The sequence below is a fragment of the Hermetia illucens genome, chromosome 6 (genome assembly GCF_905115235.1).
Source record: "Hermetia illucens chromosome 6, iHerIll2.2.curated.20191125, whole genome shotgun sequence".
Classification (NCBI taxonomy): Eukaryota; Metazoa; Arthropoda; class Insecta; order Diptera; family Stratiomyidae; genus Hermetia; species Hermetia illucens.
In genome coordinates this window covers 89,920,957-89,948,914 of record NC_051854.1, presented here as the reverse complement: position 1 = coordinate 89,948,914, position 27,958 = coordinate 89,920,957, and the positions used below count along the sequence as shown (strand labels likewise).

The 27,958-nt window shown below is 45.0% G+C and overlaps 2 protein-coding genes across 4 annotated transcripts in view; both read left to right on the top strand.

The window, feature by feature from the left end:
* The first annotated feature begins 4,395 nt into the window (after positions 1–4,395).
* LOC119659832 (putative nuclease HARBI1) lies at positions 4,396–6,167 on the top strand. Its single transcript, XM_038068126.1, has 2 exons — positions 4,396–5,188; positions 5,276–6,167. The coding sequence occupies exons 1-2, from the start codon at positions 5,021–5,023 to the stop codon at positions 6,098–6,100; spliced, it is 993 nt and encodes a 330-aa protein (XP_037924054.1). The 5' UTR covers positions 4,396–5,020; the 3' UTR covers positions 6,101–6,167.
* A 2,632-nt stretch (positions 6,168–8,799) lies between these two features.
* The window catches only part of LOC119659131 (bromodomain and WD repeat-containing DDB_G0285837), a 60,694-nt gene continuing 41,535 nt past the window's right edge, over positions 8,800–27,958 (top strand). For all 3 annotated transcript variants that reach the window (XM_038067057.1, XM_038067056.1, XM_038067058.1), the window contains exons 1-2: positions 8,800–9,842; positions 20,483–20,697. In XM_038067057.1, the coding sequence (XP_037922985.1) occupies positions 9,835–9,842; positions 20,483–20,697 (223 nt within the window). In that variant the 5' untranslated portion in view covers positions 8,800–9,834. The remainder of the gene's footprint in view (positions 9,843–20,482; positions 20,698–27,958) is intronic.

The window sequence follows — 27,958 nt, the reverse complement described above, 5'->3', positions numbered from 1 at the left end:
GGAGGCCTTGGTATGACACTGATGATGAACCCCAGGAGTAGGTTGTTTCCGTGGGTGTCCCCCAGGACTCCGTATTGGGCCCACCACTGTGGAACATCATGTACACCGATGTACTTAATTTCCCCCTTCCGAGAGAAACCAAAGTGTTGGATTACGCTGACGACATAACGCTGCCTGTTGCCGCAAAGTATCTCGAGTTATACTCAAGCGTGGTAATCAGTGCTGTTAAAAATTGGCTGAGAGCTCTGGTCTTACATTTGCGGAGGAAAAAACGGAAGAGAAATTACGCCTATATTACAATCAATCTCTCCCTTATCGCAGACGAACAACGCTGAAAGGGAGAGCTCCATAAATAGATGGCAAGAGCAGTGGGAACGCTCGGAAAAGGGTCGGTGGGCTCAGAGGCTCATTTCTGCCATTAAGGAGTGGTTGGAGAGACGACACGGTGAGATTAATTATAATTTCACCCAGTTTCTCACGGGGCATGGAGAATACCGCCAGTACCTGTTCAGTTTCAAACTAGATACTAGATCTGGTGCGAAGAATGCTAGCATGTCAGGAAGACTGGGATGCATCTATCCAGAGCAAATTGCGAAAAGCCGAAGAGACCAGAAAAACGCGATTACGTACCCCGCGTAGAGACGAAATGCAACCAAGCTGTGAGCTGACTCCGCCCCGTGGTGTAATACCTTACGGTGTGAAACTATTAATAATTAATTGATAATAAATTCTGTAGTCAAACTGGAAATTTTTCCTTTTAATAGATTTACTTAAAAAGAACTATAGGAAACAAGGGAACTATTTTCATAATACTTACCTTAAAGTTAAAACGTATAAATTAATATATAATAATTTGAGGGTAGAAAGAATGGAAACCATGCGAATCCGGTTGCGTGGTACAGGCAGTCCTCGACTTACATCGTTTCAAGTTACGTCGAACAACGTTTTGACATTGTTCCTCAAGCAGACGTCAATAGTTTCGATTTCCGGCATAGGAGAATTCACTTGTCGCCAGGTCAGTGTCCGTAGGGCCGGCGGGGCACGGTGTAGGCGAGCGGGGATTACCCCACACATACCGTTTTGTTTAGTTAGTTCAGGGACAACGGACAATCAAGACGTAATACATTAAGTGAATTTTAATCTAACTATGCCACCCCCTAAACAAGGCAGTAAAGTAAAGTGAAGAAGAGAGTAAGAAAGACAATTATGATACAATGGAGGTTTTAAAACTCAAAAATCGCGGTTGTTCGACCTCATTTATTGGACGAGAATTTAGTCATACATAAGACCGTACAAACAATATTGAAAGATAAAGAAAAAGTCCTAACATCTCTACCTTCCGCCTCTTTAAACAGCACTATTATACGAAAAAGGAACGCTTTAATTTGTGAAATGGAAAAACTCTTGTACATTTCGATTCAAAATCAACCTCAGTGACGGGTTCCTCTAAGTTTGGCTTTAAAATGAGATATTCGTTACATAACAATCGAGTGTAAGGAAGAGCTGCTAGTGCCGATAATGTGGCTGCTCAGAGTTTTCCTGGAATATTAAAGGAAATTATCGAAACTGAAGACTGTTCACCTAAACAAATTTTTAACATGGACGAAACTGGTTTATTTTGGAAAAAAATACTTTTATACCGCATGAAGAAAAGTCTATGCTTGGGTTTTAAGCGGCTAAAGATCGTCTGAAAATCCTCGAGCTCTTAAAAACTACTTCAAGGGTACTCTTCGAGTTATATGGAAGGCTAATCCAAGGCATGGGTTACATCAATACTTTCTGAAGAATGGTTTACTAAGCATTTTATACCTGAAGTGAAACAGAACTGTTTAAACAATAATTTCGCTTATAAAGCTTTACTTATTTTGGACAATACTCCCGGCCATCCTGTGCGTTCTGCCGACATCGATCGTCAAATCAAAGTTGTGTTCCTGCCTCCAAACACCACTTCGTTGTTACAGCCGATGGATCAAGGAGTTATAGCGTCTTATAAGGCCTTTTATCTCAGGAGAGGCTGTAACGGCTAATGAAAAAGATGGCATGAGGCTGAGAGATTTTTGAAAAAGTTATAATATTTTGCAATGCGTAAAAAATATTACTGCTTAATGGGATGAGGTGACACCTAACAATTTAAAATGAGTTTGGAAAAGGTTATGCCCACTTTTTTTCAAGCCATCTGAAAGTTCTTCATCTACAGATCAACCAAATATCGATGAGATCACAACTGGCATTGTTCATTTGGCTAACCGTTTGCCCGCCATTGCAGTTACTGCTGATGATATTGATGATTTCGATATTGTTATTATGGGGGATAGCAACATCAATAATATACGCGGAGCGACCGATCTTGTCAACTAACAGTACGTCAGGCTTGTTATGTGGATTATGGCGATCAGTCAGAACTTGCCAGTGCCAATACATGCTGTAAGCAGAACTATCAAGAACTGCTTGCGACTCATATCGGTAAACCGGTCATGTTCCCGTGATCAGCCCATACTTGTATGCAAGGTTTTGATGGATAACCTTACATATAGCATTATGCCTGGTGATGTATTGCACCGGGCCATAGCAGCACAGTCAGAAATGAGAAGTTCCAACGTCTCTAACGCCGAACCACACATTCTGCACTGGTCATCCTCCACACATTCATTCATGATGAGCTATTTATAAGCTCGGATAGCGACCACGCCGTCTTGAATCGCACACATGAATCTCTCCGTCTCAGCAAGGAGCTCCCCAGCACACAGCCATCTATTCGGCAAATGGCTGCCAAAGGCAATTCACGTGTTTACCGTGCATTGCCTTCGACTTCTATTCATCGATCCGCTCTTATTCCGACTTCACCCCACTCAGAGGGTTGAAAGATTGATCCTTCAAGTTAAGTGGAGTCAGTCGACAGTCTACCTTATAGCGTCCACACACGGTAAACCAAGTTGGTGACCAAGTTTGCGGGTCGTTTGCCACAGACGCAGCAACCGACCGGCAACTTCATTTCGTTGCGAGATCTCGACGAGTGCACATCGTCGCGCCGTAATGGTCATTACGATGCGAAATATCGAACAGTGCACGTCGTTGCGTCGTGAGCTTCGCTATGTTGCGCGCTCTCTTTTAGTGTGGCGAGATATATGTTTTCTTGAAAGTGAAAACGCACGATTTATTTATTAAGATGATTTTATTTCCAATCATCAAACCCAACTCTAACAACTCAACTGCTCGTTACATGTCTTTTTCGTGTCGCTCTCTGGATTTTTACCAACATTTGATCCAGCGGGGCTCCAATTGATGTTGCTTCTCTGGCTAATTTTAAATGGGTGCTATATGCCTTTAAGTTTTGATTTGCTTATTGCGCGTAGAGACCCGAGATTGTAATATTCAGGGCCTGTAATTCCATGCGTTTCTTGACCTCCCCGGTTATACTACAATTAGATTTAATATGGATTTGATGGGATTTTGGTATTATATTATTATAAAATCGAATCGTAGTATAACCTGGATACATACCCCCTAAACAAGGATGGATTCAATAAAGAAAGAATGTTCATTCTTGATACAGCCATCAAGAATGGTTACACGGTCGAAATAATCAAAAAACTGATTAAGAGAAAGCAAGACCAGATATGGAAGAACCAACATTCAACATTCTTCGAGCAAGAAACCACTCTAGCTGATACAAAATGGGTGAGCATACCATTATCCAAAGACTTTTATAGAATAAAATCCTTCCTAGGAAAATACAATATAAAAGTGGTCGGATCAAGCAAAGACGCAACCCTCAAAAGACAATTAGGGAGCGAAAAGGACCAATTAACGGAAGAGAAAAAAAGTGGGATTTACAAGATCAGCTGCAATGATTGCGATATGGTCTACATTGGCCAAACAAAACGCCTCATCACGACTAGGTTCCAAGAACACCTAAAGGAAGTAGAGAAGGGAGAAAGACAAGGAGCCAACACGGTGTGTTCTTCGGTTGCGGTGCACGTCATCGAGGAGGGTCATTCTGTGACGAGGCAAAATTTGGAGCTGGTACGACAAGGGAATAAGCCACACACCTTGGACGCATGGGAGAGCTTGGAAATATTGCGGAAGGATGCGGCCAAATTGATGAACACCGATGCAGGGAATTGTGCATCGAGGCTAATTAAAAAACTCGCTGACAAACATAGGGACCGCACCACCCACATAATTGATGGCCATCAACCCAAAAGTTATAAGATTATCCCTACCTGCATGTGGACCTTTTTACGTTTTTCTCTTTACCTTTTAGAATGTGTACCCACATACGGATCTTTAACTTTTAAACAACTTTTTATCATCTGTCCCTACAGACCTTTAATTTCTTTTATTTAAAAATCAGGGAAAACTTCCTAATGATTTAGTAGCTTAAGTACTGAGGAAGAGAGTAAGTAGCTCTCGAAATACGTATTTACTAACTATTAAAATATATTGTAGTAGGAGAAAGCTACCTAGTTTTATTTTTATTTAGAAGAACTACAAGCATCGGAAGGATAACTATTGGTAACGAGGTTTCGGTTTGTTCGCCACACAGGTGCTGCAACTTCATTTCCTTGCGATATCTCGAGGAGTGTACATTCGCGCATCGTGAAAGTAATTTTGGTTACATTATCGTGAACTGGAAGTGGGTGGTAGAATTTGATTGCGTGGGAAAAGTGTATATATAGAGATTTAAGAGTGAATTGAACGTATTTGCAGTGGATTTTATAAATTGTGCAGTTAATAAAATAAACATGAGTGTGAATTTGAAAAGGGCCTTGTTATGTGTCATAATAGACGAACTATGTAATGATGATATACAAGAACCAACCCAAATAAAGAGGAGAAAGGTTTGGTAAAAGTTGGTATTTAAATAGGCCTGAATTATCACATTCGAACTTGTTGAAAGAGTTGGAAATTAGTGCACCCAGTGACTTCAAGAACTTTTTAAGAATGGACAGTGAAACGTATAATGAATTATTGCGAAAAGTAAGTCCATTCATTAAGAAACAGGACACAATAATGCGTGATGCGATATCTCCTAACGAACGTCTGTCCAGCAACTCTTCGGTTTTTAGCTAGTGGACAGACTTTTGAAGATTTGAAATTCCTTACTGCAATTTCACCACAATCTTTAGGAGTGTTGATAATGGAGACGTGTTCGGCAATAATTAAAGTATTAAAGCCATATATTAAGGTAAGTCCTCTTCTAATTTACAAAATTGAACACCTTCATTGGCTGTGTTAAGTTGCAAAAGTAAATACACCATTTATTTATTTACAGCTGCCGGCAACCGAAGACGAATGGAAAGCCGTTGCCACCGAATTTGGGGATAGGTGGAACTTCCCAAATTGCATTGGCGCTTTGGACGGGAAACATGTGCAAATAAAAAAACCTAATTGCTCAGGGTCGTATTATTTCAATTATAAAAAAACTTTTAGCATTGTATTACTAGCGTTAGTTAGCGCGAACTATGAGTTTTTAATGGTTGAAGCCGGCGCAAATGGGCGTGTTTCTGATGCTGGTGTGTTTCAGAATAGCAAATTTTTTGAGAAATTGAATGATGGATTACTTAACATTCCACACTCACAAGCTATACCTGAATTTTCTGAAGTAGATATGCCCTTTGTTTTTGTGGGGGATGACGCCTTTCCATTATTGAGGAATTTGATGAAACCGTACAGCCGCAATAATCTATCAATAGAAGAAAGGGTATACAATTACAGGGTGTCAAGGGCTAGAAGGATTGTGGAAAATGCTTTTGGAATTGTGGCAACGCGATTCCGCATACTTATAAACCGCATGAATTTGAACCCTAAAAAAGCTAGCATAATAGTTCTAGCATGTTGTTATCTCCACAATTTTTTAAGGACAACCAACCCCTCGGTCTACTTAAGAGGAAGTGTTGATATTGAACATATAAATAATGGTGATATTCAATTGGGTGCTTGGAGACAAGACAGCCAGCATCTTTCTGAACTTCAACCAACTGCATCGAGAAATGCAGCTTCAATAGCAAAAGAAACAAGAATGAAATACACAAGGTATTTTAATGGAGTTGGAGCAGTGCCTTGGCAAAGTTTGTTTATAAATGAAAACAACAATTAGGATTTTTCATCTTATAAGTATGTATTTATATGTAACTATATGATTAAATAATAACAGGAAGAAAGGAAGGAAGAAATTTGAAATAATAAAACTTGTTGTTTCTTTTTCGTTGGTGTGGATATTTATTCTAGCAAATACCGATATTTCGGGAATCACTTGTTCCCTTCATCAGTGTACAATTTCACTCAGAAGAACGGAAGGTTATTCACCGCTATGCTCACTTGAAGTTGCTAAGGCTTCAGTAATATTGACTGTAGTCAAACGTAGGGCTCCCAATTGCCCCAGCGTGAAAACATCTTCTATCGTATTCGGTATGGCGAGGTCACCATCTATTAAAGGGCCATTTTTTAATCATTACCGAGCGCGAAGTATATATTAAAAATATGTTCCACCTTTGAACATGTATTAAGAATTTTCCTTTCATTTTTAAACTAGACTTACTTTTTATTGCCTATCATAATCCTCATATTTGGGATTAGCCAGCTCACCCCGCCGGAAAATACTTACGCCATAAATATTCTATAATATAATAATATAATATACTGATCCTGCAGAAGGCAAATGCTTGCAAAACAATAAAAACAATGGAAACTTCGTACAGCTACCTATTCCTCAATTGAAGCTGTCCTTCCTGAAATGCAAGCCATAATTCTCAAAGGCGCCGTGCATATTTAAAAAAGGTTCCCAACAAAATATATGCGTCCCATCCCAACATTTATTAGACTTCAATTTTTATTGGCCATCATTATTTCCATTGTCGGCATTTTCCACCTCACTCAACCAACAATCTTTTATAAAACATGATAAAGAGGTAAACCTGACAATGGATATATGGTACTTGTGAACATTCACTAATTGCGTTCCTCTCCTTTTTTACACATATTTGAAATTTTGTCTCCAACCTAATTACCATGATTGCCATTGTCGGTCTTACTTTCCATTTTGCAGGCAAACTAATTAAGTTAGCCGACGATCCGTTGCAAGGGAAATGATTGCTAAACAGCAAAACTGGGAAAACTATGGTAAATAATGTGCTTATTTACAAAAGCAAAATGAGGAAATGTATGTGCCACCTTTGAACATTGCATTTAATGCTTTGTTTTTCTTGTGATATACATTTATATTTATTCTGAAAAATTAATAAATGCTTCCAAACAATTAAATTATATGTATAGAAGTAGCTATTCCGCTTATAGAAGGTCATTTTACCTATAGATTAAGTACAAATATAAACATACGAAAATTTATATCTGCGTCATCTTTCACCAATTAATTAGAATTTGATGGATCAACTTTTTATTTTTCAGTGCCCATAATTTAATTTAATTTCATGTTTATAAATACAAAGCAATTAACGGTATATTAAGCGAATTGCTGATTATTGTATCTTAAATGATTTTCCTGTGATTACCTGTTGCATCTTAATTAACGAGTTAATTTCAAGATAAAGCAAAGGACAAGCGTCACTTTCTCGTTTTCAGAAAATGGTAAGCAAAGTTACAGAGTACAGGTACATCGCAAACCCATTTTTTTTTACGAACGAAATTCCTATTTGAACAATACCCAAACGCGGTATTTAGCTTTCGTTAATACAGAACATAATTATTAATTACGAGGCATGTGCCTCACGGGAATTCAACCTACACAGCCATTCGTCGCCTACTTGCAATTAAACAGCCTAATAAAAGGATTAAGGTAGACCAGAGGGATCATTCCTTCGTAATTTCTTTCTTTAAGAGTTGATGTAAACATATACAAATAATTAACGGTGAGAATCAGCCGTACGAAACAACAACTCCGTCTTTTTTATAAGAAAGTACATCCAGTATAAATCGGCTTCTGTTCCTCAACTCATAGAATCTAATTCACTACCCTAAACACCTGTTCAAACGAGAATTATGAACCATTCAATTGAACGATAAGAAATAAGTGCATCCGAGGCGTCATAAACCAATAATGAAATGTATGAAGTATCAAATGTTCATCTGTTTGAATATTCAAGGATAAGGAACATCATAAGATACCACAGAACATGTCTTTACATTCCAAATAAGTTAAATGCATTTTACGAAAAGCATATGAGCGAACAAAAAAGAAGAAAACTAAGACATTATCGTAATTAACTTATAGCGACCGGGTAATTAAAAGTCTTGCACTTTAATTTTACATAGTGGCAATCTAATCTCCATTTCCCATCCTATCCAGAAAACACGTCTCAAGCGTTCGCATCACATTAAAATCGCTCGAAAGCTTTTCAAATGATCAAGCACACACCGAACCGATTCGTAACCGATTCACATTTAGAGGCCACGCCCACAAAATATCAAAGCATTTTGATGTTCGCGCAACCGTTGCTGCAACCGTTGCTCCAACCTGAGTTTGTATGGAGAATTTCTCCACAGACGTCCAACCGCACTGCAACCGCCAACTTGGTCACCAACTTGGTTTGTCGTCTGTGGCCGCTTTAAGTACGAAGATTGCCTGTATATTATGAAACAGCCGCTGTAACAGTATGATACAGATTGCCAACTACTACCCGATAGAGGCCTCTGCATGTAACTATCTGAAATACTTACCAAGTTTATGGATGCATCTGCTAAGCTCCCAGTCCTTGCCCCTCCCCTAATCCAAATCCATCTGTCAAATGCAGCTGCTGCACGGCCGCTGAGCTTTCCCCGTTGTCACCCATTCCACTCAATCGTCGCTTGTCATTGGAGACCTCCTTACGTGCTTTCCCGTTTCATGCGTGTTATGTTTGTCATTTTTTCTGCCGTCCAAGAACTAGTATCCGCACTCGGTCCCGACTTTTTTTGTGAATCCACTTGCAACCGCATAACTGCACATAGAGGAGACGCGTTTAATTAGTGGAAAGAATCCGAGGAATTCCGCGTCCGCGAGCGTCCAGTTCCGACCCAGATAAGAAATAGAAAATTGCGAAAGTTGTTGGATCGCTGGTGGCTCGTGGGAAATTCTGTTGGATTGGGTCGTGTGTGCTGGCTTTGGTGTTATTGGGATCGTAGAACTCTGGCTTGGCGTCTGAATTCCGCTCGTGGAGTCCATCGGGTGGTGGCGTATGAGCCGCGGATTAAGAGTGATTGTGCCTAATTCCGGATCATTTGGGAGATTCATCGCGGGTCATCTCGCGCTCGACTGAACTGGAAACGCGACCCGACCGATAGTGCGTGGAACATCCCACCCCCAAGTTCAAGTGAAGTGAAGAAGCTGAAACCAAAGGCACTTCCGCCTCGTAAAGAAATAAATCCAAGGAAAATCCCGCGAGTGAGCCGCGACAGGCAAGTGTAGTTGCATATTTTGCATTCCACGGTCTGTAGGCGTTTTGTTTTCGTTTTTTCCACAACTCTACGCTGTCTGGGTTGTTTTTCCGCTGGGAGCCAGTCGCGGGAAAGTTGCTTTGCCTCCTGCCGTTCGAATATCGAGACGCCAAACGTCGGCCTTCGCGGTGACTTCTTTGGGTGCATATACCTACTTAGCAGTGCGTGGCGTAGGAGAGAGGCGCGCGCGACCGGGGTCAACCGCGAGACACTCCACTTGGTTGGCGGTGCGTTGTCGGAAAATGAATGCGGGCGAAGTGCGCGGCGTTGCCTTGAACCGCTTATAGGGAATCGGACATCGTAAACTGACCACCGGTCAATTGTTTTATTTGGAGTTGACAGCACCTGGCACCAGCGGTATACCGAGTTCGTCAAAGACGCCAACAACTTCCCTAGTGCAAAATGGATCTGTAAGTACCGGAGTCCTCTACAGCAGATTTATCGTGGTTGCTTTCATCATAAATAGAAATTATTACTGCTACCGAACACTCTCAGCGAAAGTACATCTGAAGACGAGTACCAAGAATTGTTCATCGCACGGATTAATGAGGATTGAACTCACTTGAATGCTAACTTTACCATGAATCCCCCAATATGCGCGGATATTAGGCATAATATTTGCCCGATCGTCAAATACACAAATGTTCTGAGACCTATTCAACAAGAGCGTCCAAATGCTGCCCTTTCCTTATGAAGTGGATTGCTTGTCCCAGCTTCAAATAGTGTCGGTGTAGTAACTTTTGAGGCAATACCTCTGAAGGACATTACGGCGCAATCTTGCGCTGAAGCCCTCTGTCGAGAGTGGATTCCTCCCTTTGGTGTCCCTGCAGTGATCATCACTGACCAGGGAATGCAATTTGAGTCCACTCTTTTGTCGGACGCCAGCGGACTACGGTATACCACCCGCCATCCAATGGGATGGTAGAGCGTTGGCATTGGACGCTGAAAGCCGCCATTATGGCCCGCGACCATCCGTCCTGGACTCAGGTCTTGCCTTTCGTCCTACTTGGTCTCAGAACAACCCGCCGAGAGGAATTTACTGTCTGCCCCGGGGAGCTGGTATACGGGGAGAACCCAAGGCTCCCAAGTGATCCGGTCTTCGACAAGAGATTGGGTCTCACAGACTTGGGATTTTTGCGCCTGCTGAAAGACAATCTCCACCGCCTTAAAACTACACCTCCCACCCGACACATCCGTACCTGCCTGCGCTCCCAAGGAGCTGGACACGTCCACGCACGTCCTGGTCAGGGCGGATGCTGTCCGGAAGCCGTTGCAGGCTCCATATGAAGGCCCGTACCGTGTTCTCGAGCGGGGAGACCAGCTCGAGACCGGGGGACATAAAAATGCTGTCTCCTTATCCAGGCTGAAGGCCGTTTGCACCCCAAATCAACGTCACGCTCGCTTCGCCGAATGATGTTGAACGCAGTTCCGAGTTCAGTCGCTGAAACCCCTAGGTTTCATCTGGGGGCCGAGTGATGTGGCGCAGCAGGGTTAACAACATTCGAAATTTATTTCGAATGTTGTTAATTCGATTGACAGTTGCCAGCACCGGTGTTCTCCGTGGCGGAGTAGGCCTTGATTTGCCGAGAAAATTAATTGAAGTTAAAAAGTTGATTTGACATTTTGAATTTGAATGAAGCAGAACTAACTATAAAAAGTTGTGAAGTTTTTCGACTGAGAGAGTCTCGCTAATTATTCTTTAACTCTGAGAGAGTCTCGCTAATTATTCATTAATTTTATATTAATAAAATTATTTAAGCTGAGTTTCTACGTTTATTTTAAAATGACAACGCTTAGGATCGAAAACAGTTGCTAGTGGTATACCTATCTAATATCTAGAAGAAAATTACAATCAAGTCATATCAAGACTAAACTTTCATTTTGAAAAGTCATGCATACTCCAGCAAGGAAGCACACTATTGGTAGAACCAAGAAATTGACATATTGGTATGGTCCCACCTCCGGGTTCCCCTTAAACCTGCAATAACCAAGGAAACACTACAGGAGATCTGAGAACAACGTGGAGGCAAAAACCTAGGAAACGACTGCTGAACGAACACCAACAACTCTACTACTAAACCTTGTCTCCACCTCCAAGTGCTGATCGCTGGGAGTTCTTTCTTAACAAAAACTGTAGACGGAGCAGGATGAAAGAGAGTCTCCCGGGCCTAAAAACAGGAAAAAAGGTGGGGGGGGGGGGGGGGGAAGTAGGTAGGGTTGATAACTCTACACGGAAAACAACTTGTTATGAAGCCACAAAAGGAGCCTCGCACTCGATGGATTTTACAGCGACGAATCAATTTTCCCGTGGACCTACATAGATCGAATGCTGCCCAGCAGCTAGCCTATACCCTGTCCCAATATAAGGCCCATGTAAGAGATGCGCTAGACAGGCACGAGTTACTACACCATATATTATAGTAAATCATGTGCTCGGAGTAGATTTCTTAGTCATCCAAAAAATGAAACCTGCTGTTATCGGCTTTAAAAACATAAACGAACGGCTAAGTACGCTGCGGTTGCGAGGCAAATTTAGAAATATTAGCCTCATTAACGTTCACACAACTACAGATGAGACTGTTGAGTCGGAGAAGGATACCTTCTACGAGACAATAGAACGAACCCTCGGTCCATCACTGGTATGATATCAAAAACCATACTTGGACATTTTTTTTTTTTATTGGATGGAGGTGGAAATCTTAGAAAGACGCTGCTGCGCCAGGTTGCAGCAGTGTGTGGGATTCACACCCACTAAAACCACCCCCACTCTTCCGCCCCTCCCCGCGGGACCACCTTGAAGTATTACTTCGCGGGGGAGGCTCTGGTTCGCTATACCAGCTCGTCCATGTCACGTCTCCGTCGCGCCGCCTTCCGAGCTCGATCCAACTCCAGGAGTTTTGTCTGCACCACGGCTACTGCCTCATTTACCGCCATCCAGTTTTCCTCCGACTTCAACATCTCTTCCACCAGGTTGGAGGGCTCGATGTCCGCCCCTAAGATGCTGTTCAACCTCCTTTTCTGCTGCAGAAATCTGGGACAATGGAACATAACATGCTCCGGGTCTTCGAGTGTAGCACCGCATTCAGGACAGTTGGGAGACTCGTCCAACTCGAAGCGATGCAAGTACTTCCTATAGCCACCGTGTCCCGTGCTTTCGGTTGACCCATTTCTCGATGCACGGGATCAATGTATGAGTCCACCGACCCTTGTCGGAGTTATCCCATCGTTGTTGCCACTTGCCACACAACTCTCTCCTGATGGCTTTTCGGAAATCCGCATTCACCTCGGCTGGATTTGCCTTCCGTTTTTCGTAGAGCCAGTGTGCCTCGCTCGCTAGAAGATCTATAGGGATCATTCCTGCGATAACACACACTGCCTCCGTCGACGCCGTTCTAAATGTGCTGCACACCCTTAGCGAAATTGGCCGGTATGCCGAACATATCTTCCTCCGGTTGATAGCGTGGTTCAACGCTCCCGCCCAGACAGGGGCCGCGTATAGCAGGATCGACCTCACCACTCCCGCGATGAGTAGCCTGCGACTATACTTCGGCCCTCCCACGTTAGGCATCATCCTTGCAAGGGATGAGCTGGCATTTGCTGCCTTCTCTCGCGCATAATCCAAGTGTCCTTTGAAACTCAGCTTGGCATCGATCATCACCCCCAGGTATTTGACAACCGATTTTGAGACGACCTCACGATTACCAACCCGGATGGTAACCGTGTTGTTCTTCCTACGGTTGGTAATGAGGACCGCCTCCGTCTTTTCGTCCGCCAGGTCCAGCTTGGCCATTCGTAACCATGACTTGATGGTATGAATGGCTTCATTTGCATAAAGCTCCACGTCCTCGGGATGCTTTGCAATTGCAACTACCGCCAAGTCGTCCGCAAAACCAATGGTCGTACATTATGTTCCACAGCAGCGGTCCCAATACAGCAGCAGTCCCACAGCAGCGGTCCCCTTGAGGCACACCTGCTGTCACAATGTACTCCTTCGGCCCCTCGTCCGTCTCGTACCAGAGAAGTCTGTCCGAAAAGTAACTCTCGATGAGCCGAGCCAAGTAGCTAGGAACACCCAGTTTGGCCAAAGCGCCCCTAATCCAGCTCCAGTTGGCTGAGTTAAAAGCATTTTTGACGTCCAGCGTCACCAGAGCACAGCATTTGCCCATGGCCATTGCATTTCGAGCCAATTCCACGACCTTTGCTACTGCATCGACCGTAGAACGGGCTCGCCGAAACCCATATTGCCACTACTTGGACATTTTAACAGTTAAGTAGGGACCGAACCCATATTCAGGCGATACGTTGGCTCCTATAGCTTAGATAAGAATACCAATTATAACAGACTGCGCATTATTCAATTAGCAGTATCGCACAAAATGGTTGTCGGAAGTACTTGGTTTGTGAGAAAACCGGTCTACAAACAAACGAGGGACTCTCCAAACGGGACCACTTTCAACCAAATTAGTCACGTACTAACCGAACACCGCTACCTTCTAGTCTTGATCGCATCATTATCTCGTTTGCAAGGTGCTCCGGGCTCGAATAACAACACCGCTTGGGATCCCTTTCGACAATCAGTTGCGAGGTTACACTGAAGCCACAATTCTTTCCTCCATTACACCTATAAGGGGGAAATGGATGCTGCAATAACCGCAATTAACAGATGTCTTGGAAATGAAGCATTGACAAATGACCTTCATAGTCACCTGAAGAACGTTATCATTGATACGACTGCAAACGTACAAGGTCTGATCAAAAAGTTGCAGTACTTTTTCCATAACTCTTTATTACAAATATTTACAATTATTCTAATTTATCCCCTTGGGAGCGAATACACTTCTCCCACCGGTGTTTCCACTGTTCCATGCATCTAGAAAGCTCTGTTTGATGGGCATTCACTTTGGAGACATGGAAGTCGTCAATTGAGGTTGAAGGCCTTCCTGAACGAGGGTTATATTCCGTGAGGTTTTGCATTCCTTGAATCATTTAAACTACTCATGACACCGTGAACGACACATGACTTCATCACCAAAAGCTTGCTTCAGCATTGAAAAGTTTCTGTGAACGTCCAAAGTGGGACGAAGACGGCTACGGTTTTGTATCAGGACAGAGGCAGTTCATCAGACACTGCCTCACCTCTGCTCTGGGAGCAGTGTGGCCAAAGCTGCTCTCCACTTGACCGACATAAAGTGGATGCGGACTTAGGACTCCTCAATCCCTAAACAAAATTCTCCCTGAACGATTTGCCCAATTTGATGCAAAATTTCACCCAAACACGTTGCTCCTACTTCACGTCTATGACAAAAAACGCGGGATGCGGAAAACAAACTTCACTAAAACAGCTAGAAGGTTAGACCAACGGAACAAAATAGAGATTACTCAGGAAGGTTCCCGCTAAAAAATGAGTGCCGAACTAGCTGTCAATGTTAACTTGAAGATGCGCAATTTGAAAAGTCTTGTAACTTTTTGATCAGACCTCGTACCTCCCTCCAGTCGCAAAAAATCGGAACGGCTGGTTCGACGAACGTAAGCTAGTATCGGAACGGAATAATGCTGCCTACCGAGTAATGTGACATTCTCAAAGAACACCGGCATGCGTAAAGACTTATCACGAAAAGAAAGCTTAGAAGAACCAATAGGTCTGTGAACTCGAAAAGTACAAGGAGCAACCGCATCAGGCGCAAAAGTTTCACCAGCAAATAGCAATGTGGTTAAGCACGTCAATTCTCTTTCACCTCTTTCAGTATTTTCGCCCATGTTGTTCTGAAATGAAAGTTTTCCCGCTTTTGGAAACCCGCACTCTCTATCTTTTTGAATCCTGACTGAGCTACTCGTAGAATAAAGAAATTTTAAACTATCTTAATGAATTTAGTCTAAACAGCCAAGTCGATCAGAGGAACTGCACTCCGCTGAGGTTACAGCGAGAAGGAAGAACCGTACTGCATCGGCCTCGTGCCAGGCCGCCAGATGTATTGGCGGTAGTTCAGTGCGATTGCGGAAGCGTTCATACTGCCGGGGATGCAGTGGAAGTTTTACGCCTCTACTGTGCCACCACGTCACTCCGCCCCCAGCTAAAACCGTGTGGATTCAGCGGAGGAATCCATGACGTGATTGCGCCAATGCTGTTACCGGGTGAACCTGACGCTTTTTTGGAGGGTCTCCCAGTTCTGCGAAACGTTTCAATCTCGACAAGACCCATTTGGATCCGCCTTGAACGTCGAGCTTGATAGAGTGCTCTCGTGGCAGGACTTTAAAGGAGTCCTGATATAGTGGGAAGGCGCTGCTTCCGAAAAATGTCCACGTTTCGAGGTTCCTGGGGGTGTCGACATCTGATGTCGTATGTCGGGAAGGCGGAATCGGTCGCAGCTTCGAAACCACATCTCTGAACAGACATAACATGCGCGAGCCGCTTAACCCTGCCCTAATAACCAGTACAGGTTCGGCGGGGAGCCGCAGATTCTCCCCGTACACCATCTCCGCGGGGCTGGCCGTCAACTTCTCTCTGTTGGCTGCGCGAAGGCCGAGGAAGGCTGCGACCACGACGGATCGTCGCGAGCCATTAAAACGGCCTTCGGTATCCGGTGCCAAGCCAACTTTTGAGCTTCTCATTGGACTGCGTAGTGCTATGGCGTTTGAAACCCAAGAACTTACCTAATTCCGAGAAAACGGTAGACTCAAATTACACTCCTTAGTCCGCAATGATTACGTCTGGTACACCAAAGCGCAGGATCCATTCTCGATAGGGGAGTCTCGGCACATGATTGTGCAGTAATGCCAGTCAGGGGTATTGCTTTAGGTCACCTCGTAAACATGTCAACGATTTTGATGGAATACTTATAACCATGCGGGTATTGCAAAGAGCCAATGATGTCGAAGTGGATGGTGTGGAAGCGCTTGGTCGACCGAGGGAATACGCCTACTTTCTTTTCCAAATGCCTGTTCATCTTACACTTCGGTTCGTTCTGTTGATGCCTGCATACGCAAGATCGTGTACTGTGTGCAATATTTTCTTGCATATATCAACCGTGATAAATGGACTAGGTCCCTTGTCCGAGGTCTCGCAGAGTAAGTAGGAGTTTGACCCGAAGATAGGAAACTCCTTGAACTTGTATTTGGAGTTTGTCCTTGTCTGCGCCTCGGCGATTGCCGTATAGTCGGACGAAGATTCGTGACAAACTATCTGCAACAACGTTCTCTTTTCAGGGCATGTGTTGAATGTCGGAAGTAAACTGGGTGATGAAGCTCATTTGCCCAAAGTTGGTGAGGAGGCGATTGTCGGGCTTTTATTTAACCGCGAATGTAAGGGACTTGTGGTCCGTGAACACAGTGAACGGCCTGCCCCCAAGGGAGAAATGGAAGTATTTAATCGAGAGGTACGCAGCGAGTAATTCACGATCATAGGCGCTGTAGCTGGGTTGAGCTGTTTAGAAAACAAGTTCAACGGTTGCCAGGTTTGGTTTACCCGTTGATGAAGAGCCTACCACTGTTTGAGGCATTGACGAACACCGGTAGAGGCGCATCTGACCGAAGCAATGCTAGAAATGTAGCATCAATCAGCTTTTGATTGACGTTTTCAAAGACCCGGACGCCCTCAGTAAACCACAGGGCCTCGCGCGAATCTTTTGTTTTGGGCTCTGGCAAGTAAACGTTTAGGATTGCTTGGTGATGAACGGCCTTAGGCAGGAAACGACAATAGAAGTTTACCGTACCCTAAAACCTTCGCTGATCCTTCATTGTGGTTGGCAGGGGAAAGCTTTTGATCGCTTGAACCTTGTCTGGGTCTGGTTGAATTCCGTGAGGGGTGATCATGCGGCCGATAAATTTCACGTGCTGTTGAAGGAATTTGCACTTTTCAACGTTTAGAACAAGCCCGGCCTCATGGAGACGTTTAAAAATGCACTCGATATGGTTCAAGTGCTCAGATTCGGAAAAAAAGTCGCCCAAAACATCATCCATGTAGACGAAACGAAGGCTAAGCTCAATGTTTGCACTGCATTCCACAAGGTGAAATCGAAGAGTCCGAAAGGTGTGCAAGTGACCATTTTCGGTATGTCTTCAGGAGCTACAGGCCTTGTCAAGTAATGCCTGAAGTCATGGATGAGTGGAATAGGGTATCGGTGTGGAATTGTCTGAGCATTCAGACGCCGGTGATCTCCGCAAGGCCTCGCTTCGCCGGTTGGCGTAGGGGACATATGGAATGGAGATAACCAACAGCTATTAGAAGGTCTGCATATATCTTATTTCATAAGATCATTGAACTCTTTCTATGCAATAGGTAGCTTCTGGGGTGATAGGGACGCATCTTTGAGAAAATCGAGGAGCCGATAGACTTAATGTGGTGCTGCAAATCGTGCTTAACCAGCAGGGAGAAACCACTTTCAGTAATGCTGTTGTGATATTTTCGGAGAAGTACGCGAATGCGGTCCACCACCAGCCCACAGTGACACAGAAAGTCCGTGCCCAAAATGGGGGTCATAATGTCCGCCAAAAGGAATCGGCACGAAAACGTTCGGCGCAATCTGAGACTAACGTCCACCTGCATGTAGTCGTAAGTGCGGATCGGAGAGGAGTTCCTGGCAGACAGTCGCAAGTTTTGCGGTATTAGCGTGTTTGGAGAGAACCTAGTTTTTGCATTGAAATTGCATCCAGTGGAACATTAGTCGAATTTACGGTAATACCAGCAACAGCAGCGAACATGCGTACGTCGCGTTCGCAAGTGAAGTCACCATTTGTTTAACGTCCTCGACTTCTTGATGGGTGGCACAGGGCCACACGAACTCATCTCGTATGCTCTACGACAACACTTAGTGACGAAAGAACTCGTACGCTGGGTCCAACTGCTCTACCACGATCCGAAAAGTAAAGTTCGAAGTAGTGTGACGGGTGTATCAAAACCGCTTCGTGTCTCTGTTGGTGTTCATCAAGGACCCACCAATCCTCTTTGTTCTTATTATGGACACTGTCAACGGGGGATCCAAAGTCCAGCACCCTATACACTGCTTTATACAGATACCGTTTTCTTAGCGTCCAATAGCAAAAATGATCTAGAGCAACTGGTCCAAGAATGGAACGATCGCTTCACACAACACGGTCTCAGATTTTATCTGAATAAAATTGAATTTTTGAGTCCGGTCCCCATGAAAAAGGCACAATCACTGCCAACGGCAGGGATCTGCCCAGAACTGAGCGATTTAAATATCTCGGGTCAACGCTATCAATCAATGGAGAACTGCGTTATTTCCTTTCGTCCTTTTTCGTCCGCCCTGTCGCCCTCTATGGTTCTTAGTGTTGGCCGACTATAAAAAACAATGAACGGTGTCTTCCGGTAATAGAGACGAAGATGTTCCGTTGGACCAGTGGCGTGACACCCTTGGATCACATCTGAAATGAGGATATCCGCGATCGATATGGAGTTGCACCGATAGTGGAAAAATTGCGTGAGAGGCGTTTTCGATGGTAATTCGCGCTAGCGACAGTTCACTCTGGTAAGCGACCCAAATAAATACAACGGTGGCTTGGCACGCTAGATGGAGATTTGGAAGCCTCGCGATTGCATCCAGATCAGGCTTTTGATAAAACCAAATGGCGAAACCGATCATGACGGAGCGACCCCGCGAGCGAACGGGACAAAGGTTGAAGAAAAAGAAGAAGGTTCCAGTTTCGCGACTTGTTTTTATTCTCCGTGGAACTTATAAGAGCGCTGCAACGTGTGCAGGGAGTGTATCGCAATAGGAAAGCTACTGCACCCTGGGAAACAAAGACATTACCTCAATCGTCTAAGAGGTGATCTACGCTTAGTTTGATCCCGGAAACCAAGGGGGGTTCGGCAGTCTGCTGATATCAGTTCAATGCACACTACTCAATCAGTGTACCGTAGGGGCTAGCGCTTGATACACTTACAACTACCATTTTGCCAAGCCAAGCTCGCATCACCTCATCCGCGTAATCAGAGAATTACCGATGACTCTGGGGTTTCCTTAAGTCCACCGGTCATTTCCGGTTTGCTCTTCACTGAGAAACTTTCCCAAGAATATTACCTATGACGCAGGCGACCTGCCAAGGATCGCAACCAAGCCATGAGGGTAAAAAGAGAGTACTTCGAAAAGTTACCTTCATATAGAAAAGATTTTGTTATTATGTTGGTTGGACTCGGAATCGAAAGGAATTACTTTGAGTTGTTAACGAGGAATCAAATGATAAATTCTAAGGTTTCTTCTGTGATCTAGTACTCCTGGATGCAAGAGCCTCTTTATGTAAGTATTTCCGTGGTTACCTTCATGCTATCCAATTCGACTCCTAACAATTGGATATCCCATCGCTCCAAGACGCCCAACTAGAAGAACTACTCCGATAATTGTTTCTCATTTGGGACCTCGACTCTCACTCGCCTTCATTTACAGCTTATACCGGTGGATGTGCTTCAGAATTTCACAGCAGCATCCGATGGAACCTAGACACATGTGCTGTCATTGACCGGTGTAGTGCACTCTGAGAACAGCACTCCACTTGAGATAAAGATGTGAATAATTAACTTCACGGACGGATCGCCGCAGACGATGAGTAACTTCTTCTCCAACAGCTTAAAAATGGCTAAAGATTGCAGCTGATGATGAGTAGTTCTAGTGCATATAGCATGATTCCCGAATAAGCAGTTTTCTCCGGGCCAGATTCAATTTTTGTTAAACAAAAAGGGGGGCTTTCTCAGTAGGTATTGAGGGAAAAGAGCAATTTCTATGAGTTCCCGGCGCAGTCACCAAATCTAGGTTAGGCTAGGCTAAGCATTATAATCATTCTATTTCCTGTCCAGAATCCAGCAACTCCACAGATACAAGTTACTCGTTTGTATTTCCTATAGCACATGTTACCCTAATTCCCAAATTTCCACCGAATTTGTTTGGTCGATATCCACATTTTTCCCATCTGATTCTGTTTGCTCAGTCCCAATTCCTCCTCTATCCGCTGCTTACATTAGTTTTCCTTTAATCTGCCGCTGTTTCTATTTACTCTGATTAATGTTCTCCTTACGTTTCGTTTTCTTATATTTCAATAGAAACGATCCTCCTACCTCGCACGTTGCTTTGGACTCACAGAACTCATTGTCGTGGACCAGCAGCAACCCCAACAATGGAAGCAACAATAAATCCAGCGTCTTATCGCCATCCCAGCTCCAGCAACCGCCTCAACAGCAGCAGCCACAACAGCCGATTTTCAATGGGAAAATTCAAAGGAGTGCCAGCAACGAGGAAAGTGATCTTTCTGTCAAGAGTGAGTGGCTCTTTGGTTACCTATTGCTTCCCTGGCTTCATTGCAGTCAATTTTATTAGAGTAGTGAACTTCGCCTCTAACGTTTAGTTCTAATTTAAATTTTTAATTTGAGAGTTTGTTAACACGTCGCTGCAGTCTCGATGTATGCGTGTGTATCTCGTACTTGGATTCCGAAATCAAGATTCAATATTAAAACCTTAATGAATTCAAGGCCCATTAGCATCAGCATGCGAAGCATTTCCCATGACGATTATACACATTATAATGAACGAAAACGAGTTGGTAAACAGCACCAGTAAACGCATGCAACTCTTTATTGTTCTTTTTTTTAATTTTAGATTTTCTAACTTTCAACTGAACAGCAAGTGACTTCATTGTTTGCAAAGCCTGCCAGTGTGGAGGTGATTTATATATTTTGAAGCAGTTGAATATTTATATTATTCCCCTGAGCGGAAGAGCTTGTGAGTTTAGTAAAATACTGACCGTGATGCTATTTGCATCCTCGCCCCCAGTCAGAAGCAGTGAATCGAATATTGATTTCGTTACATAACGCTTTGGTTTGCTTACTGAGGATGGCGAAACAATCCAGATTGCAATGGAAAATGAATACTTGAGAGCAAAGTCCTTAAGGAGCGCAACTCCAGTTTTCTATATATACATATGGTTGCATTTCACCCCTTGGTGGGGTATAGCGCGTCAACCACACTTACGCGCCATCGCTGGCGGTTACCTGAAATGCGCTTCAACTCCCCCCAAAACTTCCAGAAACACTCGCACTCCTCCTCTACTGTTCTGCGCCGAGTGCCTTTCGGACGACTCACTCGTCTGCCATCTTGGGAGAGTGAATTCCACTGCATGAGGTAGCCCGCAATGGAATTGTCGCCCCTGCCTTAATGAGGAACTCCTTAATGTGTGACAGATCCACTGCCACTTTCGTCTTCCTATCACATTGCATACGAGTGCCAAGCCTGTGCGACAACCAAGTTGTTTGTTTGAGATAGTGTTAGGCCAGCGTACTCCGATGATAGGACGCAGACAGCTTGGAGCTTTTGAATAACAGTGGAGTTCACTCTCCATGAACTACTCCCACATAGCAACATAAAAAGAACACGCTTCCTAGATATACAAATTGATTGACGCTTTCGATCCTCTGCCCATTAATGCAAATAGGGAGGTTGCTATGACCCGTCGGACTGGGAACCCCAGTTTTGTTGGTGTTTATCTTCAGTCCGACTCTACTTGACTTTCTTTCCAAATCCAGTGTCATTTGGAGAAGGTCCATGACCCGATGAGGAAGCAAACAGATGTTTCCAGCGTAGTCAAGGTGTCTGACGAAAGATGTCGTCATCCATTGAATTCCTCCACGTCCTCCGGACAGATCAGCATGAAGAACGTCACCGACCATCATCATCAACGGCGCAACAACCAGTATCCGGTCTAGGCCTGCCTTAATAAGGAACTCCAGACATCCCGGTTTTGCGCCGAGGTCCACCAATAAGATATCCCTAAAAGCTGTCTGGCGTCCTGACCTACGCCATCGCTCCATCTTAGGCAGGGTCTGCCTCGTCTTCTTTTTCTACCATAGATATTGTCCTTATAGACTTTCCGGGTGGGATCATCCTCATCCATACGGATCAAGTGACCCGCCCACCGTAACCTATTGAGTCGGATTTTATCCACAACCGGACGGTCATGGTATCGCTCATAGATTTCGTCATTGTGTAGGCTACGTCCATCCTCATGTAGGGGGCCAAAAATTCTTCGGAGGATTCTTCTCTCGAACGCGGCCAAGAGTTCGCAATTTTTCTTGCTAAGAACCCAAGTTTCCGAGGAATACATGAGGACTGGCAAAATCATAGTCTTGTACAGTAAGAGCTATGACCTTATGGTGAGACATTTCGAGCGAAACAGTTTTTGTAAGCTGAAATAGGCTCTGTTGGCTGACAACAACCGTGCGCGGATTTCATCATCGTAGCTGTTATCGGTTGTGATTTTCGACCCTAAATAGGAGAAATTGTCAACGGTCTCAAAGTTGTATTCTCCTATCCTTATTCTTCTTCGTGTTTGACCAGTGCGGTTTGATGTTGTTGGTTGATTGGTCTTCGGTGCTGACGTTGCCACCATATATTTTGTCTTGCCTTCATTGATGTGCAGCCCAAGATCTCGCGCCGCCTGCTCGATCTGGATGGAGGCAGTTTGCACGTCTCGGGTGGTTCTTCCCATGATGTCGATATCGTCAGCATAGGCCAGTAGTTGGGTGGACTTGAAGAGGATCGTACCTCTTGCATTTACCTCAGCATCACGGATCACTTTCTCGAGGGCCGGGTTAAAGAGGACTCATGATAGGGTATCCCCTTGCCATAGACCGTTGTTGATGTCGAATGGTCTTGAGAGTGATCCTGCTGCTTTTATCTGGCCTCGCACATTGGTCAGGGTCAGCCTAGTCAGTCTTATCAATTTCGTCGGGATACCGAATTCCCTAATGGCGGTGTACAGTTTTACCCGGGCTATGCTATCATAGGCGGCTTTAAAGTCGATGAAAAGATGGTGCAACTGATGTCGATATTGTTTGTTTGTCCATTGCTTGCCGCACAGAGAAAATGTGATCTGTTGCTGATTTGCTTGGAGTGAAGCCTGTTTGGTATGGGCCAATGATGTGGGCGTATGGGGATATCCGGCGTAGCAAGATAGCGGAGAATATCTTATAGATGGTACTCAGCAAGGTGTTACCTCTATAATTGCTACACTGTGTGATATCCCCCTATTTATGTATGAGACAGATAATGCCTCTTTGCAAATCGTCAGGCATTGATTCGCTGTTCCATACCTTATGCACAAGTTGATGAACCACTTGGTGTAGCTGGTCGCCTCCATATTTAACTAATTCGGCTGTAATTCCATCGGCTCCTGGCAACTTATGGTTTTTAAGCCGATAAATTGCACGGACTGTTTCTTCTATACTTGGTGGTGGCAGTATTTGTCCGTCGTCTTCAGTTGGTGGGACCTCCAACTGGCCGATGTTCTGGTTGTTCAGTAGTTAGTTTATATTCATTGTCAAACCAGCTGTTTCGACTCTTTTTGCGGCTGGGGCCAAGTATGTTTGTGGCCGTATTTATGATAATGTTCTTCAGGTGATTGTGAAGATCATTTGTTGATGCTTCATCTCCAGGAATTCTGTTGACTGCGGTTATTGCGGCATCCATTTCCCTCCTATAGGTGTCGCGAAGGCTGTGTTGTGGATCGCTTCAGTGTTAACTCTTACCTGATTGTCAGAGGGGTTTCTGGGTGGTGTTGTTTTTCGAGCTCGGGACCATGCCAACGAGATAGTGATCCGAGTCTATATTGGCCCCCCTATTTGTTTTGATATTCATCAAGGCTGAGAGGTTGCAGCGTCAATTTGGTTGAAAGTGGTCCCGTCTGGAGAGGCCCACGTATGTTTCCGGATCGCTTACCGCGCAAACCAGGTACTTCCAACAATCATTTCGTGTGACACTGCTAATCGAATGGTCATTTGTCCGTTATTATTTGTATTTTGATGTAAGCTATGGGGGCCAACGTGTCGCCTGAGTACGGACTCCTTCCTTACTTGGCTATTAAAATCACCAAGTACGATTTTGATATCATATCTGGGACAGGCTTCGAGGGTTCGTTCTACTGCCTCGTAGAAGGTATCCTTCTCCGACTCTGCAGTCTCTACTGTAGGGGCATGGTTAATGAGGCTTAAATTTCTAAATTTGCCTCGCAAACGCAGAGTACATAGTCGTTCGCTTATGTTTTCAAAGCAGATAATAGCGGGTTTCATTTTTTGGCTCACTGAGAAATCTACTCCGAGCACATGATTTACTAGATGGCCACTATAATATATGGTGTAGTGACTCTTCTCGAGGAAACCGGTCCCTGTCCAACGCATCTCCTCTAACGCTGTTACATCAGCCCTATATTGGAACAGGGTATTGGCTTGCTGCTGCCTGTTTTCCGTCGATCAAGCTTTCGAGATGTTCTTTAACACGTTTCAGGATTATTTTAACTGTTATCTTTGCGAAGGCAGGGAGTACGCAGATACCCGTCCAATTGTCATACTGAAACGGGTGCCCCTTTTTGGAGTCTTAACGATCATCATTTTCTGGGAAAAGTTTCGGATTCCCAAGATTTCCATACGAATAGAATCTGCAGTAACTGCAGGTGCAACGATAAATAACTCTGCGAGAAGACTATCAAGTCTAGCGGCTTTAATCCGTTTGAGTGCATTGATAGTCGAAATGATTTCTCTTCTGCTTGGAGGAACAGTCCATATCCGCATATTACGGTGATTAGCCATTTCATCCACAAGAGCGGGAACCTCGCCGGATGTTATACTATTCAGGACCCTTGTGAAGTATTCTTTCCACCTCATCAGTTGTTCATCATCGACGACGACGAGAGGTCGACCGTTAACGTCCTTCACAGGACAATCGAAAGATTTGCGACCCCTTGCAATTTTTTTCGTGATGCGGTATACAGTTCTGAAATGATTGCAATCTGCGGGATCTTCCACTTCCCTGACTAGCGCAATAGCAAATTCTCTTTTGTTACGGCGTACACTACGCTGAACTTCTCGGTATTCCTCTCGGTATCGGAGTTCGAGTGCGTCATGCCCGCCATCACACGATAGAGCCTTCAAAACCTTCCGTTCATCGATCTGCTTCCGCAACTCCACAGTCAGTCAAATCTTATGACGCCCTTTCGGGACGTTGACGAGGACCTGAGCAGCACCCTCACCCACACAGCGGTCCAATGCTCATCTATATTCTCAGGCGCGTTAGTCAGTAGATCTGCCGCTCGATCAGCAAGATTGCTCCCCCACTGTCAAGCGACAGGTGAGTCGTACAAGCGGTCGATCTTAAATTTACGAATTGCCATTCGCCGGCGCCAGAGATGAATGGTTCCTGGCCACGTTCGAAGCCCACTCTGCTTTTGTTCGACCTCGTCTTGAGATCGATTACGTTTCAGAGCTCAAAAATCGCTTCGCATTTAACGAGGTCCTTTTCATCCCGCTGGCCGACAGTACTGGCCTCTTTATTCTTAGCAATCTTGCTAAGAATATGCATGGCTTTCTGGTACAGACTCTTGAGCAGGTCACCAGAGGACCTTCGCTTCTTAGCCGGTTTCCGGTAACCAACGTTCTTGTCGATTTTTACTTTTGAAGGATTCCCCGACGACGAGGGATTCGGGTTTTTTTTTTTTGGGAGTAGGGTAGGTGAATGTGTTTACGCACAGAGTGTTGGACTCCCGCAACAGTACGCGGGCGGACTACCAACTAAACACCTCCCTGCCATCAGAGAACTAGACTGGAACCGTTTGACAAATTACTTCGGGCTAGTCCTCCCGCTCTCCCGGCTTTGGGAGTCTTCAAGTCATGGAATTCCTTTCACCAAAGAGAGGGGAGGGGAGGAGAGGAAGGGAATTGTTGTTAGTTCAGGGAATCCCTTACCGTCCGATCCCTCCGCCGGTCGAGTTCAATCTTCTTCGTAATAAGAAGAGCCCGAACATAATGCGCAATACGATTCCAGCTGCCAGCGCTCTTCAGCATCTCTCGCACCATGTTGTCTGGAGAGAGCTCCCCTGCGTCTGCATAAAGCTGCTGGCGGAGGTCGTCCCACCTCTCGCAAGAGAAAAAGGTGTGTTCAGCGTCATCTGCCACTCCATTGCAGAACACACAATCAGGAGATCGCGCCTTCCCAATCCTGTGCAGGTAAGACTGAAAACCTCCATGCCCACTTAGAAGTTGGGTAAGGAAGTAATCAATCTCACCGTGCGTTCTGTTCAACCATGGGTCTAATTTGTCGATGAGCCGCGCAGTCCACTTGCCCCTTGGCTCATTTTGCCAAGACAGTTGCCACTCGGTAAGGGTGCGTTGACGTTCTTCCCGGGCAACCACTTCTCTTAAGTTTTCGTCCTTACGGCGATAGATAGCTTTGCGCTCCTTGGCAAGGAGGGCAACGGGGAACACTCCCGCAATCACGATTACAGCCGGTTCGGAGACGGTGCGATAAGCAGACGCCACTCGCACTTGAACGAGGCGTTTACGATGCACCTCCTTGTCAAGGGCATCAGCTCATACCTCCGCACCATAGAGAAGAACGGACTGCGTTGCTCCCATGAGGAGACATCTCTAAGTTGATAAAGGGCCCCCAACATTCGCTATTAGGCGACTCCAGCTGTAGCCCTGTCCGCTGCTGCTTTGATTTGCTCGAAGAAGCTCATCTTCGAGTCGAGCATTAAACCAAGGTATTTAATCGCTGGTTTTGACTCTATAGTCAACTCGCCGATCGATATGGGACGCAGGGTCGGGATTCTCCTTCTGGTCAGGATGACTACTTCGGTTTTTTCCAGCGCAAGGTTGAAACCGTGAGCAGTCATCCATCCGCTTACCCGTCGCATCAATATGCCAAGTCTACTTTGCGCCTGTTCAACAGTGCGTCCGGCAACAAGTGCCGCAACGTCGTCTGCATAACCGACCAGGCGCGACTCTTCGGGCATATCAAGTCTCAGCAGACTATCGTAGGAAGCATTCCAATGGTCCGGCCCTAGGATGGATCCCTGTGCTACTCCCGACGTGATTTCCATCCTCCCCTGGCCCTCTAGCGTCTCATAGAGCAGGGAGCGGTCTTTCAGATAATCCCTCAATATCCGCAAGAGATAGCTTGGCACGTGCAAGGAGTTCTCTAGTGTGCCTAGCATATCTGTCCATCTTACGGAATTGAAGGCATTTCTGACATCAAGCGTTATGAGGAGCACTATCCGTCGAGATCGACGGCTGTGTGCCCCGGCTCGATTAAACGCATCTACGACCTCCATAACAGCATCCACTGTAGATTTCCCTGTTCTAAACCCGAACTGTCTTGCGAATAAGTCCCCGGCAGCACGGATCGCTTCAGCGAGTCTACCCCTGATGAGCTTCTCGAGCACTTTTCCGGCCGTGTCAAGCATACACAGCGGTCGGTATGCAGACGGGAGCTCCGGGTCTCCTTTACCCTTACTGATCAACGCGAGTCTGGCCACTTTCCAGCGACAAGGAAAAATGCCCTCCTTCAAGCACGCGTTGAACGCTTCAAGCAGCAACGCTGGCCGTTGGTGGAACACCAGTTTATAAATTTCCGCCGGGATGCCATCAGGACCTGGCGCCTTCCTGTTTTTCATAGTGAGAACCGCTTCTTCGAGCTCTCTCATTGTGAAAAGGAGGCAGTCCACAACGCTTTCCGCGCTATTTACATCAACCCGT